This window comes from Podarcis muralis, chromosome 4, assembly GCF_964188315.1.
Source record: "Podarcis muralis chromosome 4, rPodMur119.hap1.1, whole genome shotgun sequence".
NCBI classification, from domain to species: domain Eukaryota; kingdom Metazoa; phylum Chordata; class Lepidosauria; order Squamata; family Lacertidae; genus Podarcis; species Podarcis muralis.
In genome coordinates, this window is record NC_135658.1 from 4,962,988 (window position 1) to 4,981,950 (window position 18,963).

Here is an 18,963-nt window from a genome sequence, read left to right on the forward strand (position 1 = left end):
CCAGCTCCTACACTAGCAGATTCCATTTGCTCGCCTGTCTTTGTGTACGTTTGTTTCTATGAAATCTGAACCCTGGTGGCTTAGGAATGAAGTCATAAACCTCCACTCTGAGACACAGGAAGGTCAGTAGTGCTGACTTCAGCTAAGTACACATTCACTTACGGACTCATTGTTAAAACCGTGTTTATGGAAGACAATCTTACTCGGCTACGAGTGATCGCCAAAGAAGAAGAACACAATTACCAGACATAGTGATAGACATCGGAGCAGAAGCACAAATTCTGGCCCACACTTCCTTCCCTCTGTGTCTGCGAGATTTACTCACTCACAAAGATGCTCACACAGAACATTTGTTAACTCACATGCGGGAATTTTATCGATGTCAACAAAATAGCGCAACGTAGCTGCCCCCACGATGAATGCTAATGCAGGACCCACTGTAGTTGCAGCAAAGAGGATTCCTGTAAAAAAGGAAACAGAACTTCGGCTCAAGTAGCAAGCCCACTAAGCATCTTTCAAAATTTGTCCCAACAAGTTTATTTAACATTTACTGTATATACCGCCCTGATTGTGGTAAAGTCTTTAAACAGTTTATCCTCTAAGTGGCGCTGGAATAATGAGGTGGATTCACACAACTCACTCTTTTCCAGGGGATTTCCAACCCTAGCTGAGATTCGGTTTGGGTATGTATGCATCATCCCAGTCTTGTGAATGGTTCAGTGTATGTGCAGATGCATATCCAGGTCAGTGGCAAGTCCATGCCATGTTTTAAATTTTCCAGACAGAGGCTGCTGTACCCCCACCCAACAAAATGGTGGCAAATTCCTACCCAGGCTGACTAAAAAGATAAATTTAGTATGGTGGTAGTGGTGGTGGGAAGCTTCCTGCTAAGTAAAGGCCTGGTGGTAAAAAGTAAAAATAACACAGTTGTCATCTACTCAAGGAAAGGAGTTCACCTAGAAAAAGCCACACACACATACCACCATTGCCTGGGGATAAGGGTCCCTTTCAACCCAAAAAGTAAACTGTAAAGCCAGCCTCCTGACAGGCCCCTTGCAGCCTCATGTTCAATTGTAGCTCCCACTACAAGGTTCATTTCCTGCCAGCTGTTTTATTTTATGATTATATTTATTTTATGCTTTGATTTTATGCTTTGCTGGTTTTGTAAATCATTTTGTCCTGACAGGGGTTGCGACAGAGGAGCAATTTTTGTTGGGACAGCAGCAGAGAAGAAAAGTTTTAACTCCGTACTCACTGCAGGCCTGATGAAAATCCCTCCTCCCAGCTATTAACATTAACTTCAGCAACACATCTAGTTTGGCCTTTGGGTTCGTCCACACTTCCAGTTGTTCCATGCTTTCAGTTTCCCCCTTGCTCCACTCCGTTCGCAGGGAAAACCAGCTCTTTAGCGCTCAACTGGAGCAAACATCCATCTGGGGAAAACTCAAATTGCCATTTGCTCTGACTGAGTGCTGAAAAGTGGTTTTCCCCAGGGAAAAACAGCAGGACATTTGATCAAGATGGAAGTTGGAGCTTTTGGGACATTTAGACTTAAAAGGATTAAGAGACAAGATTTGAGCTCCACTTTTAAATATGGAGGTCTGGCTGGAAGAAAAATGGACATTATCGAGACAGAGCTTCTCCGAGATTTGGTGTTTGATATATAAAGGACTATCAAAAAAACCGGCAGAGAGGAACTGAGAGAGAATTAAGAGCCTCGGACGTGAGGTCTCCAGGCTGATAGCAGATAGACTGATGGACATTGGGGATCGAAACCGGGAAAGGGGGGGTGGAGTTTGGGAATCCAAAGGGTGTATAATTATATTCTGATTTTTTATTATTATTTTTTGCTATGAGTATAAAAATGGGGAATTCATGGAAGGGAATTGGGGTCGACCTTAGAAAAAGATTCTAAGAATGGGAACTGATGTATAAAGACTGATGTTTATAAGTTAAAATTGGTTATATAAAATGAACTAAATATAACAATGAACTAAATACAATAAGGTCAAAAATTGGGGACAAGAACTTGTTGAACCAAATAAATGGAATTGGAATACAAGAAGGGGAGGTGTGGGGAAGTCTTGGAAATATGTTATTGAAAATAAGGTTTAAACGGTGAATGTTTTTAATTTTTTTCTCTGTTTTTTCTTTTTCTTTCTTTTCTCTGGATTTTTTGAAAATTTCAATAAATATGTTTTTAAAAAAAACAAAAAACAGCAGGACAAGAGGATTAGTGGATAAGCCTCTCCTTTGTGGTCCATCCAGACAATCTGTTTGGGAACCGCTGCTTTATCTCTTCTTTCCTTGGCTCAGGGCCCTCCTTCATCCATTCTCAGGTGCGTTGCAGGTCACAACTCAAGACAAGATGCCTGTATGGTATAAGGCACTAGCCTGGGCAGCTAGCCTTTGTTTCTAGCATCTTACCTATATAGAGAGGGGAGTTGCTCTTACTGGCAAAATCATCAATGTATGAGATGCCAAAGGGCTGGATGGGGACCCCGCCAATCCCCAGCAGGGTCTGCCCAAGTAAGAGCAGCATCACAACCACTTGGGTTTCTTTCTTTTCGGATTTAGTGCATACTTCTGTCTCATTCCGGTTTGGGAGGCATATGTCTGAAGTGGTAGTTTCAGAACCTGTAGAGGCAAAAGGAGATGCTATCAAGCTGCCACACCCATCTATTGTTTTACTGCTGGGTGAAACTCCCTTTGGAACTGGGCACAGCAAACAGAGCTATTGAGCAGCAACAACAACACAAAGCTGGTTTCTGTTCTCTTACCATCTTCTCTTACCCCTCCCTACCCAGCCTCTATATGGAAGGATGCTACAGCAGCACACAGTCATGCAAGGAGGAGCATTCTGATAGGTGGCTTACGACCGGGTTACTTCAGAAACTGCCAAGTCTTTGAGACTGGCCCTGAAGGCCCTGCAGTGGTGGACTTTTGGGTCTCAAATACAGTGACACCTTGTGCCGGCACCAAAATTCTGCCTAGAGCTGTGTCTCATTCAGCTGCAGTCTCCACATCCAGTTCTGGTCCAGCAGGCTTGTTGAAGGTTTGGTGGAGGCAGTGATGGCCACCAACTTGGAAGACTTGAAAAGAGGGTTAGACAGATTCATGGAGGAGGGAGCTATCGATGACTACTAGCCCTTATGGCTGTGCCTCCACCAGTTGCTTGGAAACGATAGGAGGGGAGAGGGCTCTTGTGTTCGAATCCTGCTTGCGAGTTTCCCACAATGGGCATCTGGGTGGCCACTGTGAGAACAGGATGCTGGACTCGAGGGGCCACTGGCCTGATCCAGCAGATTCTTCCCATGTTCTTATGAATCATGGACCGGGAGAGAAGGGAAAACCCACTCTCATCACTGTCTCATGCTATTCGTTTAATGGAATGTGCAGTGAGACCCTCATTATTGCCCCCCCCATCAGACTAGCTGAAATTGGCAATAGATTCTAACTTAGCTTGAGAAGAGAATTTATTGTAAAAATGTTTTTGTGTGTGTGTGTTTTTAAATGTATTAGTTTATTGGTAACAATGAATTTAAGTTTATGTTGTACAGCTGTAAGTAAGTATAATAAAACATAATTGAAAAACCAATAAAATAAAATAAAAATGTGTGTCAATGTCCAACTCTTGGCTTGATCGTCTGTGGTTTTCTAATGCAAAATGAGAGTGGGAATCAATAGTTTCCCCCCTCAATTCCAAATGTGAACCTCCATACTGAAAAGCTACCCAAGGAGATTCGGGTAGAGATTGTGATATGATAGCCACCTTCAAATATCTCAAGGGCTGTCTTACGGATGATGGAACAAGCTTGTTTTCTCCTGCTCTGAAGAATAGGACTCGAACCAATGGCTTCAAGTTACAAGAAAGGAGATTCCAACAAAACATCAGGAAGATCTGACAAAATAAAAAATTGTCCAGTAGCACCTTAGAGACCCACTAAGTTTTTTCTGGGTATAAGCTTTTGAGTGCATGCGCACTTCTTCAGATGCATGCACACAAAAGCTTATACCCAGAACAAACTTAGTTGTTCTCTAAGGTGCTACTGGACAATTTTTAAATTTATTTCGACTGCGTCAGTGTAGGGATCAGATGGGATTACCATGAGGAATTATAAAATATACATCAAGCCATCGTGTCCACGATGAAAGCATTGTGTTGAACGGGTTTGATATATTGACGATAATTTCTGATTAAATCCCATAAGACTCTACATTCATGCCCTTTTCATGCCCTTTTCCCTCTGCTGCCCATTTCTCTCTCTTCATAAGTCACGTACACAGCAGTTGCTTCGCCAGGCAGGCGTCCTGGGCCATAAAGACAGTGGGCAAGTTTATTTGATGTAGGATGTTAATCTTAGGGCCAGGAAGCAGATCTCACATGAAGGGGATAATGGTCACTGTCCTCCTGGCCATCCTCCTTATCATATGTATTGCTTGTTTATTACCTCCGGGGTTGCCAGATGCTCTTCCTTGTAGTTCTGTTCTTTGTTTACCCCAGAAATATTTGTGCTTAATTAGTTTTAGCAGTTTTAGTAAAACTTAATTAGTTTTACTTTCTCCCCACGTGGGTTTGTGGAAATGCTCAGAAGAAATCTGATTGGTTCTTACGAAGACTCTGTAAAAAGCTCTTTTGTGAATAAAACGACCTGGGCCAGGGGCTGCACACGGGACAGGCACAGAGAGAGACACGATTATACGCACCCTTCCCAGAGTCTTGCTGGTTCAAGCCTCTGTGTGTATTCTTATTAATCAGAGTTCAATCCTTCCTTTACTTTGTGAACGCAACAGTCAGACCAACACAGCTACTTACCTCAACTATCTGACAGTAAGCTGTTCGACAAGGGAATGGTCTCCCACGGGAGGTGGTGATTTTAAGCAGAGATCAGACGGCCATCTGCCATGGATGTTTTAGTTGAGATTCCTTTGCAGGGGGGTTGGACTAGATGGCCCTTGGGGTCCTTTCCAACTCTATGATTCTATGAATCAACAGTTTCCCCAATTCCAACTGCGAACCTTCGTGGTGAAAAGGTCCCCAAGGAAATCATACATAGGAAGTCCTTACCAGTAACGGAGCGATCATATTCGTAGGGTCCCGAGATAAAGTGAGGAAGTGACATGACCAGACCAGCAATGGAGACGAGGACGGCCCCATAGCCAATGAAGCGGGGCCTGTGGACTCTGCAGCCCATGTAACTCACAAAGATGATCAGCAGCGTGTTCCCCACCTGGGTAGTGAGAAGAGAGGTTGAGAGGCCTCTTAGGACATTGGGGAAGCCACATCCTTATGAAAGGATAAAAGCAGGGGAGGAAAGATGGACAAGGAGCAAAGGTGGTACCTCGTTGAAGGAGACCACAGTGCCTGCCATCTGGCTGGAGAGTCCAAAGCGCTTCTCGATTGTGGAAATGGAGCTTTTCACAAGGCTAGACGTCAGCAGCTGAGAGAACTGCAGAAACCCCTGGCAAAAAACGAAGAACTGCAGAAGGAGAGAAAAAGAATGAACAAAAATCAAAATGGAACCTGAGAAACCTGAGGCTGTTCTGCCGCACTGGGAGTAAAGAGTCCTGACTCGTTCCTTACTAGGTAGTCTGTGCAGGGCACACAGCAGCTGCTCTCCAAGTCTCTGCCTCCTTTCCCTTCCCTGTCACAAATACCTGTGGTCTCAAACCCCAGTTCTAACTATCATGTTTTGTGATGTATCTGTGCAGAGTTAAAACTGTGGGATAACCAGTCTCAAATAACCAACATGCTTAGGTCTAATTAATGCATGAAGGGGTTAATACTGTACACTGTCCTGCCTGGCTTAGCTATATCCACTCCCCTCACTTTGGGATGAAATGATTAATCAAGCTTTTGTTCCAGAGAAGCTCAATGTCTGAGGAGGTCTCAACTAGTTGCTGCAGCTCAGACTGCATGGCTCTTACAAGCCAGTCTTGAGTTCCTGTGCCAATAATTTAGGAACTTTCACCACTTTGGAAATATGCCAAGTTTTACTGCCTGTGCAACTTTTTCTGAATGCTGTATGGAAAAGCACAAGAATATGACCTTCGGAGAGTTTGTAAGTAAACCATTTTTAACTTACCAAAGGTGTGGCCTTTTTCTGTGCTCAGGGAAAAGGGAAGTTTTGGAACTCACAAGGGCATATTTTAAAGGTCTTCCATCCTACATTTCCACACTTTATTTTGCTGCATGTTTTGTGATTTAAAATCTATGTTTGGGTTCTCTGACCAAAGAGTAATTTTATTTTGGCACTGCATGTGGGTTGGGCTAGTTGGCCCTTGCAGTCCATTCCAACTCTACAATTCTATGACTAATATGGCTCTTGTTGTTGTTTAGTCGTTTAGTCGTGTCTGACTCTTCGTGACCCCATGGACCAGAGCACGCCAGGCACTCCTGTCTTCCACCGCCTCCCGCAGTTTGGTCAGGCTCATGTTTGTAGCTTCAAGAACACTGTCCAACCATCTCGTCTTCTGTCGTCCCCTTCTCCTTGTGCCCTCCATCTTTCCCAACATCAGGGTCTTTTCCAGGGAGTCTTCTCTTCTCATGAGGTGGCCAAAGTCTTGGAGCCTCAACTTCACGATCTGTCCTTCCAGTGAGCACTCAGGGCTGATTTCCTTCAGAATGGATGCGTTTGATCTTCTTGCAGTCCATGGGACTCTCAAGAGTTTCCTCCAGCACCATAATTCAAAAGCATCAATTCTTCGGCGATCAGCCTTCTTTATGGTCCAGCTCTCACTTCCATACATCACTACTGGGAAAACCATGGCTTTAACTATACGGACCTTTGTTGGTAAGGTGATGTCTCTACTTTTTAAGATGTTGTCTAGATTTGCCATCGCCTTTCTCCCAAGGAGCAGGCGTCTTTTAATTTCGTGACTGCTGTCACCATCTGCAGTGATCATGGAGCCCAAGAAAATAAAATCTCTCACTGCCTCCATTTCTTCCCCTTCTATTTGCCAGGAGGTGATGGGACCAGTGGCCATGATCTTCGTTTTTTTGATGTTGAGCTTCAGACCATATTTTGCGGTCTGATTAATATGGCTCTTAGTCTGAGGCAAATAGAGGGATTGGTAGCTCAAGGAATGAGTACGGTTTTTGTTTTTTGCTTTTTGCCACTAACAGTGTGTGCAAATGCACAAAAAACAGACTGCTTGTGAGCAATAAATACAAGATGGGAACCTGCATGTGTGATAGTCACACTAATGTTACATATTGACGCTGCCTTTCAAAATGGTGGTGCTTTTCTGCTGTCACACACCAAGTCTCAACAATCAAGGGTGGCTCCCTACAAACATCACTACAATCATCAAGTTAGAAGATGATTTGACACAGACTTTAAAACCTGTGTGCATGGCTTTAAAAAAAAATGATCAGAGGTGTTTTAATTTCATGCCACTTATTCTTGTGGGCTTTTAAACTGTTGCGAGCCACTAATCTGGAAGACTTAAAAACAGCCAGGTTATCGAACACTCAATTAAGTGCCATTATCATTAGATTTGTTTTGTTGCAACTTGAAATAATGGCAGGATGTGTGTGTGTCATTAACAAGGAACCATAATCGACTGGGGGAACCCCCATATGGTGACTTGAGTGGGGCTGCACAAAGACCTCATCCTCAGCATGGGGAGGGTCCCACCAGAATGATCTACTCAGTGGTGGGCCCAGGTGTCTGGTAATTCCCTGATGGTGACTGAGTCAGCAGGGTGGGATGTGAGATAGCAGCCAGCAGTGGCACTGCCCGAGAGTAGGATCCTTGCCCTATGCCATACACACCTCTACTATCATTATAATAAATGAAAATGGCGCCAGACTGAAATATCCCTGAACATATAGGGAAACAATATCTGGGATACTGCAATGTCTGTATCCCAGACACAAGGAGGGCAATTAAGGGCAAAACAAATAGAGACACCTTCCAAGAAACGTGGACCCCTTTCTTTAACTATATTAATGACCAAAATCAAGACCTTCTTATACCAAATGCTGGATATTCTCAGCGGAGAGGTGATGTTAAGTAATGTGTTTGAATGTTGAATGTGCAAGTGTATGTTTAGGGACAATGGATAAAACAAACACCATTCACTATACTGCTGGATAAGTGTTTAATGGTTATTGTATTTGATTAAAAACCAATAAAAATTGTTTAAAAAGAAAATGGTGGCCATGATTAACCCATTCCTTATCTCAGTGCGTTCATTGCTCACGCGCTGCACATGGCGCAAAATGTGGAAAGTTTTGAATACCAAGTGGAAACGAATTATAATCACTGCAAACTGAATAACATTTTCTCCACAGTTCGCCCCCACACCCCAGTTTAAAGAAAAGGGGAAGCGGGGAGCCAACCCCGGGGTGTTTTACATTTTTACACATGCAACGAACATCTATTTTTAAAAGTCCACTATCTTGGAAGCAGCAGCTTCCAACCTGCTTGGAATGTTTTTGCTCACAAAGGCAAAGATAAGAGTTCCTGGGGTTGCAGCCAGCTTGCCGGAACAGCCAAGCTTCCTCTCTGACACAGGAAAGGGTCAGGTGGGCAGATGGCTTTGAAGTGCCTAGAAGCAAGTTCTGGATTCAAGTGCAAGAGAGGCACTGAAGGTCAAGTGAGCCAGCAGGTAACAGATGTGCTCTGAGAGCTCAGGCACAAAAGGCCACAGCATGAGCTGCTTATTCTCATTTTGAGCTCTTCTGGAAGTTTGAGAAGAAACTTAAAACATGTCATGTGAAGCTGCCTCATGCTGCACCAGACTGATGTTTTGCCTAGTCTTCCCCCAAGCTGGTGCCCTCCAGTTGTTCTGTACTTACAGCTCCCACCATCCCCAGCCAGCCTGGCTGTGCTTCCATCAGTCATAGCACCATGCAGATGTGCCAGTTGGGGTTGACAGATGTAGTGCAAAACCTCTGGAGGGCAATTGCTTGGGGAAGGCCGACTAAACCCAATATTGCTTTCTCTGACTGAAAGCAGCTTTCCAGGGGCCCCAGCAGGAATCCTTTCCAGTCCTGCCTCCTGAAATCCTTTCAAGCCTGCAATTCTGGGGACTGGTCACCAAACCAGTCGTGAAGTTAAATGTGCTGTTTGAAATTGTGTGCATCATTTAAAAATGTTTTTAAAAACACAAAACTATAACTAGCAGACATCCTACAGGAGGGCGTTGGTTAACCTTGCCCTGGCATGCTATGGTTCTAATGAAAATCACATTATTATTATTATTATTATTATTATTATTATTATTATTATTATTATTAAAAAATTAAATTAAATTTTACATAATGTATTTCCATTTAAACATATCAATCACCTTTATATTTAGGATTCTCAGAATCCCTTGACTTCCCTTCGCCCTTTGCTAGTTTCCATTGTGCATCCCTTTTTATTCAGCTAATCCTTTCTAAAAACTTTTGCAGGATTAGAAGAATACACCCCTTCAAAGCTGCCATTTGGAAGCACCCACTGGCAGAAAGGAAACTGCACTTCGGTGTACTTTTCTTCCTTGGAGCTCTGATCGGGCAGAAGGGATTAATCTGGCTCCTGGTACTTACTTTGATAGTGAAAAATGAGCCTGCATGAGATATTCGGTTGAAGAGACGACTGCTCCTTTCGTCTGGCATTTTTTAAATGTGTGCTTTGTGTCTCTGCAAAAGAGAAATCAGGCTGTTAAACGTCGTACCTAAGTTCCTCCACCTGGTTTAGCACAGCATGACATTGTTCAGATGGAGACTGTAAGCATCAACAGGACTCATGGGCAATCACAACAAACATATTTGTCAATAAGAACGAGCCCATTAATTGCTGGGGGTTATGGGGTGCTTTAGGGACGTGGGTGGCACAGAGCCTAGGGCTTGCCAATCAGAATGTCGGCAGTTCGAATCCCCGCGACGGGGTGATCTCCCGTTGCTCGGTCCCAGCTCCTGCCAACCTAGCAGTTCAAAAGCATGTCAAAGTGCAAGTAGATAAATAGGTACCACTCCGGCGGGAAGGTAAATGGCATTTCCGTGCGCTGCTCTGGTTCGCCAGGAGCGGCTTAGTCATGCTGGCCACATGACCCGGAAGCTGTACGCCGGCTCCCTCGGCCAATAAAGTGATATGAGCGCTGCAACCCTAGAGTCGTCTGCAACTGGACGTAATGGTCAGGGGTCTCTTTACCTTTACCTAAGGGGTGCTTGTCCCACTGGGAATACTCACTGTTTACTGCTGAATCGGGAAAAAAATCAAAAAATCATGAATTAGTTTTTCTGCGGATTGATGCTTGTTCCAATTCAGCAGTATACAGTGGGTTTTCCCTGGGAAAGTGGCAGAACAAACACAAAACCGCTCAGAGACGTACCTAGAAAGCAAAGGAGAAATGGAAGACCTCTCGGACCCGTGCATGGGACAAGCGGAAGTGTGGCCAAACCCTAAGTTAAAAAAAAAAATGGCAGTAGGCTTTGGTTAAACATGCTAGCATGTAACATGAACTTTGCCCCTAAGCACACCAAACTCCACCATGCACAGAGAACCTGGAAAGAGACAAATCACATTTCTATAAAAGCGTTCGGCAGCAGAGTACTCGAATCTCAATAGTTTCTATCCATTACCATTGAGTAATACTTCTAGTACCGGAACTGCCTTGCCTCTGACTGCCAAATGCTGGGGACCATGAGTATGGGAAGTGCTGTTGTGGTCATGCCCTGCTTGCAGAGTTGCTATAGGTATCTGGTTTGTGACGATGAAGGACATGCCTGGACCAGCTACACTACAAGTGGGTGGAGACTAGTCTTATGCTTGTCCAAGAGACATTGAAGCCTCACAGATCCCTGAGCAACTGTCTCTCATTGCATCTCTCAGTCCTCAGGGATGAATTACAGACCCTCCAAGTGTCCCAGTTTTCCAGGGACAGTCCCAGATTTACAGAAGCCGTCCTGGTTTCTGATTTGATCCCAAAATGTCCCACTTTTCCTTGGAAGGGACATCTCTATTTTCATCGGAGAAATGTTGGAGGGTGTGGAATTAAATGAGGACAGAGGAATTTGTTCCAGCACTTGTGGGTCAGGCCACACACCCCACACACCCAGTTGTAGAACGACAGTGGCAATTTCCTCATCCACCAATACAGACTCACATGGGTTAAGGTGTCATGGAAAAATCAATGCTGTTGATAATCACAATTGCAAGAGCTCTGAAGCCCATAAAGAATGCAGTTGTATTTCTATAAGGACATCATCCGAAGCACTAATGTGAATGTGGAAGGAGGAATATTTGATATATTATATTTCATTATTTCTCTATAATTCTGTTTGCCCCCTAAGAATGAGGAAAATTGAGAGGCTAATGCAATTTGATCACATTTCTGCTGTCAGGCTTGATCTTGTCAAGACAAGCAGAGCTGGATTAAACCATGATGCTTCTGTAACTCTTAGGAGAGAGAAAATGAGCACAAGGCATCAATCCAAGAACACACGCTGTATGGCATCAGCTGACACTTGTAAATAGTTTTCATCAACTCCTGAATAGCGAGCTGTGGCTCTTTCAAACCTATTCAATTATAGGAGAAATCCAGAAGAGGGACTGAAATGGAAATGGCTTTAACTAATCACACCACTTCCCCACAAACTACTGCCTGCAGTCATACGAGCCTACGAAGCTGCCCTATTACACCAAGTCAGTCCATCAGCCTTCTTTTAGTGTTATTCACTAAATTTGCATCCCCTCTTTTCTACCAAAAGCTGAAAGCAGCATATGTGGTTCTTCTCTTATCCTGACAACAATGTGAGGTGGGTTGGTCTAAGACTACCCCAAAGTCACCTATGAACTTCATGACTGAGTGGGAATTTGAACCCGGGCCTAGCCAGTTCCAGCCCAACACCTTAACCACTACACAATGCTATGTCCTCACTTGGAGTGCTTTGTGCAGTTCTGGCTGCTGCACCCCACAATGGACAACACAGAGGCTGAGTCTACCTAGCACAATGTTGACCAGCCTTGTCACCATTCAGTCACCAGAGCTACCAAAAATGACAGACCTTTTCTCTGACAGTAGGTCTGCGTGTATATACATACTTTGCCACTGGGAGAAAGTTCTCCAAGGACTGCCCTGCAGTGTCAAAACAGCAAGCAACTCCGACTTGTTAATGTAATTAAATTGACTGTGCAAGTATCAACAAATTACTCACATGAAGCTAATTAAAAAGGGAGAGAATGTTCACATTGAAGCTTAATTACCTAGATGTTTGTACATAAATCGCTTTGCAACGCTCAGATGGCGAATGCTCTACACAGCACTGCAAATTTATCTTGCCTGTAATTTCTGGCTTCTCCTCAAGAACTGAACATAAATCTTGAGAGATTGTTCAGATCCTTTCAAAGAAGCAAGAACCGTAGCTTCGCTCTGAGTGCAGCGTCCCACTATCCCCTTTCCTGCAGCAACTGCATGACAACAGCTCAGCTGTAATGACAGAGAGGAAGTAGGAGCTGGGCTGTCTATTCCTATAAAGCTTTGAAGGATTTGGGAGCAAAATAATGCCTTCTTCTTCATAAGTTTGCTATCCTACAGTGTTCTTCACTGGCGGTCTTGCTCCGTATCCCACTGCCATCCAAAGACCAGGAAAGGACATTTTCAACCACATCACCCAGATTGTGGAAGTCACTCGGTCCCTTCCCTGTTGGATTTTCACTGTTTTGTAAAGCATCCCTAGTAGATGGCTCCATAGCCTACTTCAACACCTGCAGTTTTACAGACAGCCCACCACCATCTCCCTAGGTCACTGGGTTCCACTGTCAGACTGCTCTTGCCATCAAGAGCTTTCTCCTAATGTTCAGCTGAAATCTTTCCTCCCATATCTTACACTTACACCCTCTGGACAACAGAAAACAAGTCTTTGCCCTCTTCTATGCAACAACCCTGCTTTTTTGGCCCTCTCAGTCTTCTCTTCTCCAGCTTAAACATACCCAGTTCTTTCAACCTTTCCTCAAAGAATCATATAATTGTAGAGCTGTAACCATGAGGGCATCTAGTTCAACCCACCTGCAATGCAGGAATCTTTTGCCCAACATGGGGCTCAAATCCATGACCCTGAGATTAAGGCTGGATCTATACAGATATATTTTAAAAAACGCTATTAAAAACTCTATATGAAGAAAAGAAGTTCCCAAGGCAATCTGCCATTGACTTTGGATTCTCCTCTACAGCGCCATCTGGTGTGACAATTTTAGAACATGTTTTTAACATTACAAATTGACCAGTCTACTGACTGAGCTATGCCTGCTCTTTGGACTTGCTTTCCACATCCATTGCCATCTTAGTTCCCCTCATCTGAATTCACTCCACCTTTTCTATACTCCTTTTAGGGTGACACCCAGAACTGGACACAACCTCTGAATGAGGTTGTAAAATATAGTAGAGCTGATACTTCGAAACCGTGGTTCTGTGAATGAATCCTCTTCTTTGGCGATCACTCACAGCCGAGTAAGATTGCCTTCCATAGACACAGTTTTAACAATGAGTCTGTAAGTGACTGTGGAGGGTAATTCTGGACCCACATGTCTTTCCACAGTGGGGACATTGGTTTCCAGGCAGGAGTTGATCACGGTGTGCATTTGCCAAGTGTGCCTTCCTCTTAACACGTTTCTCCCTTGCGTCCTGAGTTTGAGTGTCTTCAAAGCCCATGACACCTTTGGTCAAGGCTGTTCTCAAAATCACATTCTCTCTCCATCACAGTTGAAACTGACTACCACCCCAACAACCTTTCTACATATGCTACTCCCCAGTCAGGTACCATGCTTGCTTGCTATGCCTGTGCACCTGCTTTTGCGGTTTTGACTTAAATGCAGAACTTTGCACTTGTCTGTGTTGCCCACTTCCTGTGTCTTGAACTGATCGTCTTGAAAGACCCTGTGAGTCTACTAGTTAATTTCTGAAGCCTATTTCTGTAGAATTGTTTTTACTGGAGCAGTACAGTGGTACCTCGGGTTACAAACGCTTCAGGTTACAGACTCCGCTAACCCAGAAATAGGTTAAGAACTTTGCTTCAGGATGAGAACAGAAATTGTGCACTGGCAGCGTGGCAGCAGCGGGAGGCCCCATTAGGTAAAGTGTTACCTCAGGTTAAGAACAGTTTCAGGTTAAGAACGGACCTCCAGAATGAATTAAGTTCTTAAGCCGAGGTACCACTGTTTTTGGATAGCAAAATGTTGATTTGATTGTAGTATAGAGTTCACATAGCCCTGGATAAAGGACTAAATCCTGCAATGCTCAAAAGGACTTGCCTCACCTTGCCTCACTTTGGAAATGTAATCAGGAAGAAACTCTCACAGTGAGAGACATCAAAATGGCAGCAACTGCTGGGTCAATCCTTTCAAATGAAGACATTGACCCTATTACAGAGACCTTTCAAGCGGACAAAGTTTCTAAGAGACGTTAAAAACTGTTTACTTATCACACGCTTTGAAGTCAACTGGAGCTCCGGGAAATAAAGTTCAACTGCCATAAAAGTTAGTGGGACTTTCCACATTTTTGATAGGGGTTACGGTAGCAAAGAAAGTTACATTCAAAAAAAACATGAAAGGGCAATCAAATTTAACTTCTCAAAAGCGTTCTATGGAACAATGTTTCCTTGTTTAAGGACAAAAGTGAGTGGTTTCCTCTTTGCAATCAATGAAGCCAACGACTCTGTGATAAGCAAAGCACCCATTGTTTGTTCTTTATGGGAAGAACATAACTTGCATCTCAGTCACGCAACATATACTTCAACACATAATTAACAAAGTTACAGAGTTTCAATTATTTGTTTGGCCGTGGAGCATAACAGTGACAAATCTGCAGTTTAAATTATTTGTTTGGCCACAGAGTGTAACAGCATTTAACAATCAAAGTCAAAATGACAAATAAATAATGAAGTTTCAAGGATGTAAAATTCCAGTATTTCAGACATGGGTTTCACACTCCACCTCAGTCCCCATTTCATTTATTCAGATAGCAAAAATACATTTTATAGAATGCATGTAAATTTCATTTATCCGCAAATATCAAAATGCACTGGATGCTTGTTTGCTATTGCCAGAGCAAAAGTAGCTAGTTGCTTGCTGCATTACCTACTTGTTTATCACTACGGAACAGGAATTTGTTTTTCCCCCTGGCAAATTAGACCGATATTCACGACCTTTGCAGAGATGAGAAATTTTGCATATACACTGTCAAAAACAGGACAATCAAATAAATAGCGTGGAACATCCTCAAGGACTCCCTGTGTGAATTATAGGGGATTTGTCAGCACTTCCCATATCAGAATCCTGAAGGCATTCATAATTCATTCATAGATTTCATTGCCACAGTTGAACATAACTGGTAGGTGCGGTTGGGTATGTAGATGTGTGCATGGGTGTGTGGGGGGGGGTTTAGGGGATGGGTAGCACCTCTGGTGAGGGTCACATCATGCTTATTCTGGGGTAGTTGGTCCATCTTTGGTGTCTACACTGCACTCAGCTCTCATCTGTGGCTCCTAGAAGCTGTCCACATGTGACAGGAGCCACACCCCAGGAGCTGCTTCAATTGGCCAGCTAAATCAGGTGATGGCTCTCAAAACCTTGGTAAGTTAGGGACTTCCCCTGCATGGGAAGACAGATTCTGGCAGATTGAGTGGATGAGACCAAGAGTGGGTCAAACAGTCAAGGCGGCAGTTTCTGCACATGCTGTAGAGGAAAATGGTGGGCAGATGGGGCTTGTCAACCTAGGAAGGCAGCCCATCTAGGAGAAGAAATACTCTGGTTCTAAACAGGGCCAGATTTAGGTATGGTGAGGCTCTAAGCTGCTGAAGGTGATGGGGCCCTTTATATGTCCAGCTGTCCTTTGTCAACAACAAATTGTCGCTGTTTTTGTGTTGAATATATGATACATGGTAATTTATGGACCTAATAGGTATCTAAAGCCATTTGCACATGCAGAATGTAGGTACCCTATATACAGAAAGGAGCAAACCAGTGATATTTTAGGGAGCAGGCTAGCAGGTGGGGCCCATTGCTTACATCATAGGAGCCTACACAACACAAAACACTGTTGCTGTATGTAGGTTTTGTTTTATTTGTTTTTTATCTTATATTTTGGAAATGTACATCCAGGGGTTCTTTTCCTTTAAATTTTTAGGGGCCCCCAAGTGAGTGGGGCCCTAAGCTATAGCTTGTTTAGCTTATACGTAAATCTGGCACAGGTCCTAAACGTTTGCTAGCTTGTGGCTATACTTACTCGTAAGAAACGCTTTGGGAGTAAACCCCAAGGAAAAATCCACACCCACTGCCTTGTGGGACATGTGCTGATGTGCTCTGAGGAAATCAATTTTAGGTGCCAAGTGTTTAGGATGCAACTCCCCCCACCGCCCCTGTGAGATACTTGAGACTTTCTTCTAGCCCAGCCCAACAGTTTACTCAAGGCCTCCGAAGGAGGGAAGGGCATTCGCCATCACCCATCCATTCTCCCAGTCTCCATGCTTCTCCTTTGGGCTTCCCCTCCTTTTCTCTAAAATAAAAGAATGACGTATTCAACCTAAGAGGCAAAAAAAAAATGTTTCATTTGAGGCAGGGCACCTCAGAGCACAGCAAAACACATTTGTAATGCGTGGCTCAGTCCTGAAAAATGTAAAGCAATAATCTCTACTCTTGCACAGAGTATATTACACCAGAGTAATCATAATCAGTCTCTTATGTCTGAAGTTAAGGAGAAAATATTCCAGGTTTGGAGAGGCATGCAGAGTCATACCCAGACAGGCACAATGCCCAACCCTTTCATTTTAGAATTTCACTGACAAACAAACAAAAAGCAAGCAAGAAATCATAACAGCAGCATTTTCCTCCAGTCTACATTCAAGATATTCTGAATTTACGCTGGGAGTGGACTGGAAATACTCTGCAATTGCACGTGGATCAGGTCAACCTGCCCAGAAGCTGCTGCAGCTTCTACAAGCAATCTAAACTATAGGAAGGAAGCCAGTTCAACAGATTATCTGTAATCCAGACAGCTCCATCAATTAATGAAGCCACTTTTTGTGAAACATATACAGTAGTACAACTTGCTCTTGGGTCCTGCTATTAACTGGGGAAAGGAGAAATCACTCCTTTTAAGAACTCTGGATAAAATATATTGTGAAGAAATTCATCTCAATGGCACAATGGCTCAGTGCAGACAACAGCAGTGAATAGCTACGCTACAAATCAGGGGAAAGGTTATGGTACATTCTGCATTTAACCTTTTACTGGCATAGGAAAGAAAAGTAATTGATTTAAAACTGTTTTAACTCAGTTAATGCACCTTGAATCCAGGATCCTTTAACCACACAGTCCAATAAGCCACGGGGTCAATTCAACCTCGGAAGTGGTGATTTCTGAAGTGGAGGTAGTTGTGCTTATTCCATGACTGAGAGATGAGTCTGAATGTGGGCTGATCTGAACTCCGGTCCCATGGGTCCCAATCCAAAACTTTTTTTTACACTAAACCGCAATATTACACAACAAGCCCTGGAGAAATGCAAAGAACTAATTGCCAGTGACTGTGATCCTCAAGCCACTTCTTCCACAGGCAGACCCATTTGCCACTAACCGGACTGCTGCAGGAGCTGCAAACTGTGGTGCAATTTTCAGAAGCTGCCAGCTTAATCTACAACGTTTGCTCTGCCATGTGATTTCAGCGACATCTGGATGAATGATAGGGCAGGCACTCTGTACTGTTTGTGGCAGAAATATTGTGCAGCTCCTGCAAAACAATTTGTTCGTCTACTGTGCCGTAATTAATTCATGTCACAAGTGGGTGCCCTCCTAGCATTATTTAATAAGATGCAGAAAATGCTAATTAATTATGTATAGATGCTGTTTTACACACACACAAAAACACACACACACACACACACACACTTTTCTTGACAGTGGAACTTTAGTGTCAGTGTGAACAGTGAAAGCAGGTAATGTTGAGTGAGGCGTTCTGTGGTATGTTTCATGTGAACCACAGATCACAGTCCACTTGTTTTGGCATTTTAAGAAATATTATAGAAGAAGAAATCTAGGCCATCCCCTTTCATTTGAGGGCAGAGCTCCTGCTTGAGAAAATCTTAAACTCCAGGAATGTGGTTGCTGGCAAACTCAGACCTTACTGGCCAATCCTAGGTATATTTGGTCTGCTTTTAAAAGAGCTTACTTTAAATTATCTGCACATTTGCTCCCTCCTACCATTCACAGATGAATCTAGGGACATGCTTGTGTAGGACCTGAATTTCGATACCATGAATTGCTGCTCAAGACACATATGCTATTATACACATTAGGGAAGGGTTTTGCTGAGTGGTAGAGCATTTCATTCGCATGCTGAAGAGATGCCGGGCTCAATATCCTGCAACTCTTGTTATGGATTGGGGAAAACTCCTGTATGAAACCCTGGAGAGCCATTGCCAGTTACTGCAGGTAATACTAAGTTTGGAGGGCTAAAGGCAGATTTGATCGATATAAGGCAGATTTGATCGACCACTCAAAATATTCCTCAGCAGCTGCAGAATGCAAAACAGCAGGCTAGACCCTGTGTGATGCCATTTCATGTGCCGTAGCTGCTGCAGAATATATTGAACTGTTGATTACATATCGTAGAGTAACTCTATTTTTCAAGCATATCTCGTAACAACAATAAAGAATAAACAAATACAGCAGGCGAGAAGGGCTTTCCGCAAAAGGAACATAGGAAGCTGCATTGCTGTTTTGTCGTGTCTGACTCTTCATGACCCCGTGGACCAGAGCACGCCAGGCACTTCTGTCTTCCACTGCCTCCCACAGTTTGGTCAAACTCATGCTGGTAGCTTCAAGAACACTGTCCAACCATCTTGTCCTCTGTTGTCCCCTTCTCCTTGTGCCCTCCATCTTTCGCAACATCAGGGTCTTTTCCAGGGAGCAATCTCTTCTCATGAGGTGGCCAAAGTATTGGAGCCTCCGCTTCAGGATCTGTCCTTCCAGTGAGCAC

At 43.6% G+C, this 18,963-nt stretch overlaps 1 protein-coding gene across 5 annotated transcripts in view; it reads right to left on the reverse strand.

The window, feature by feature from the left end:
• SLCO2B1 (solute carrier organic anion transporter family member 2B1) overlaps positions 1-18,963 on the reverse strand; it is a 67,378-nt gene that overhangs the window by 24,313 nt on the left and 24,102 nt on the right. For 3 of the 5 annotated variants that reach the window (XM_028725810.2, XM_077926816.1, XM_077926813.1), the window contains 5 exons: positions 9,542-9,634; positions 5,343-5,480; positions 5,069-5,231; positions 2,428-2,637; positions 363-461 (listed from right to left, as the gene is read on the reverse strand). In XM_028725810.2, coding sequence (XP_028581643.2) covers positions 363-461; positions 2,428-2,637; positions 5,069-5,231; positions 5,343-5,480; positions 9,542-9,610 — 679 coding nt within the window. In that variant the 5' untranslated portion in view covers positions 9,611-9,634. Of the gene's footprint in view, positions 1-362; positions 462-2,427; positions 2,638-5,068; positions 5,232-5,342; positions 5,481-9,541; positions 9,635-10,326; positions 10,397-18,963 lie in introns of all 5 variants that reach the window. The other 2 variants (XM_077926814.1, XM_077926812.1) reach the window with 1 other exon arrangement.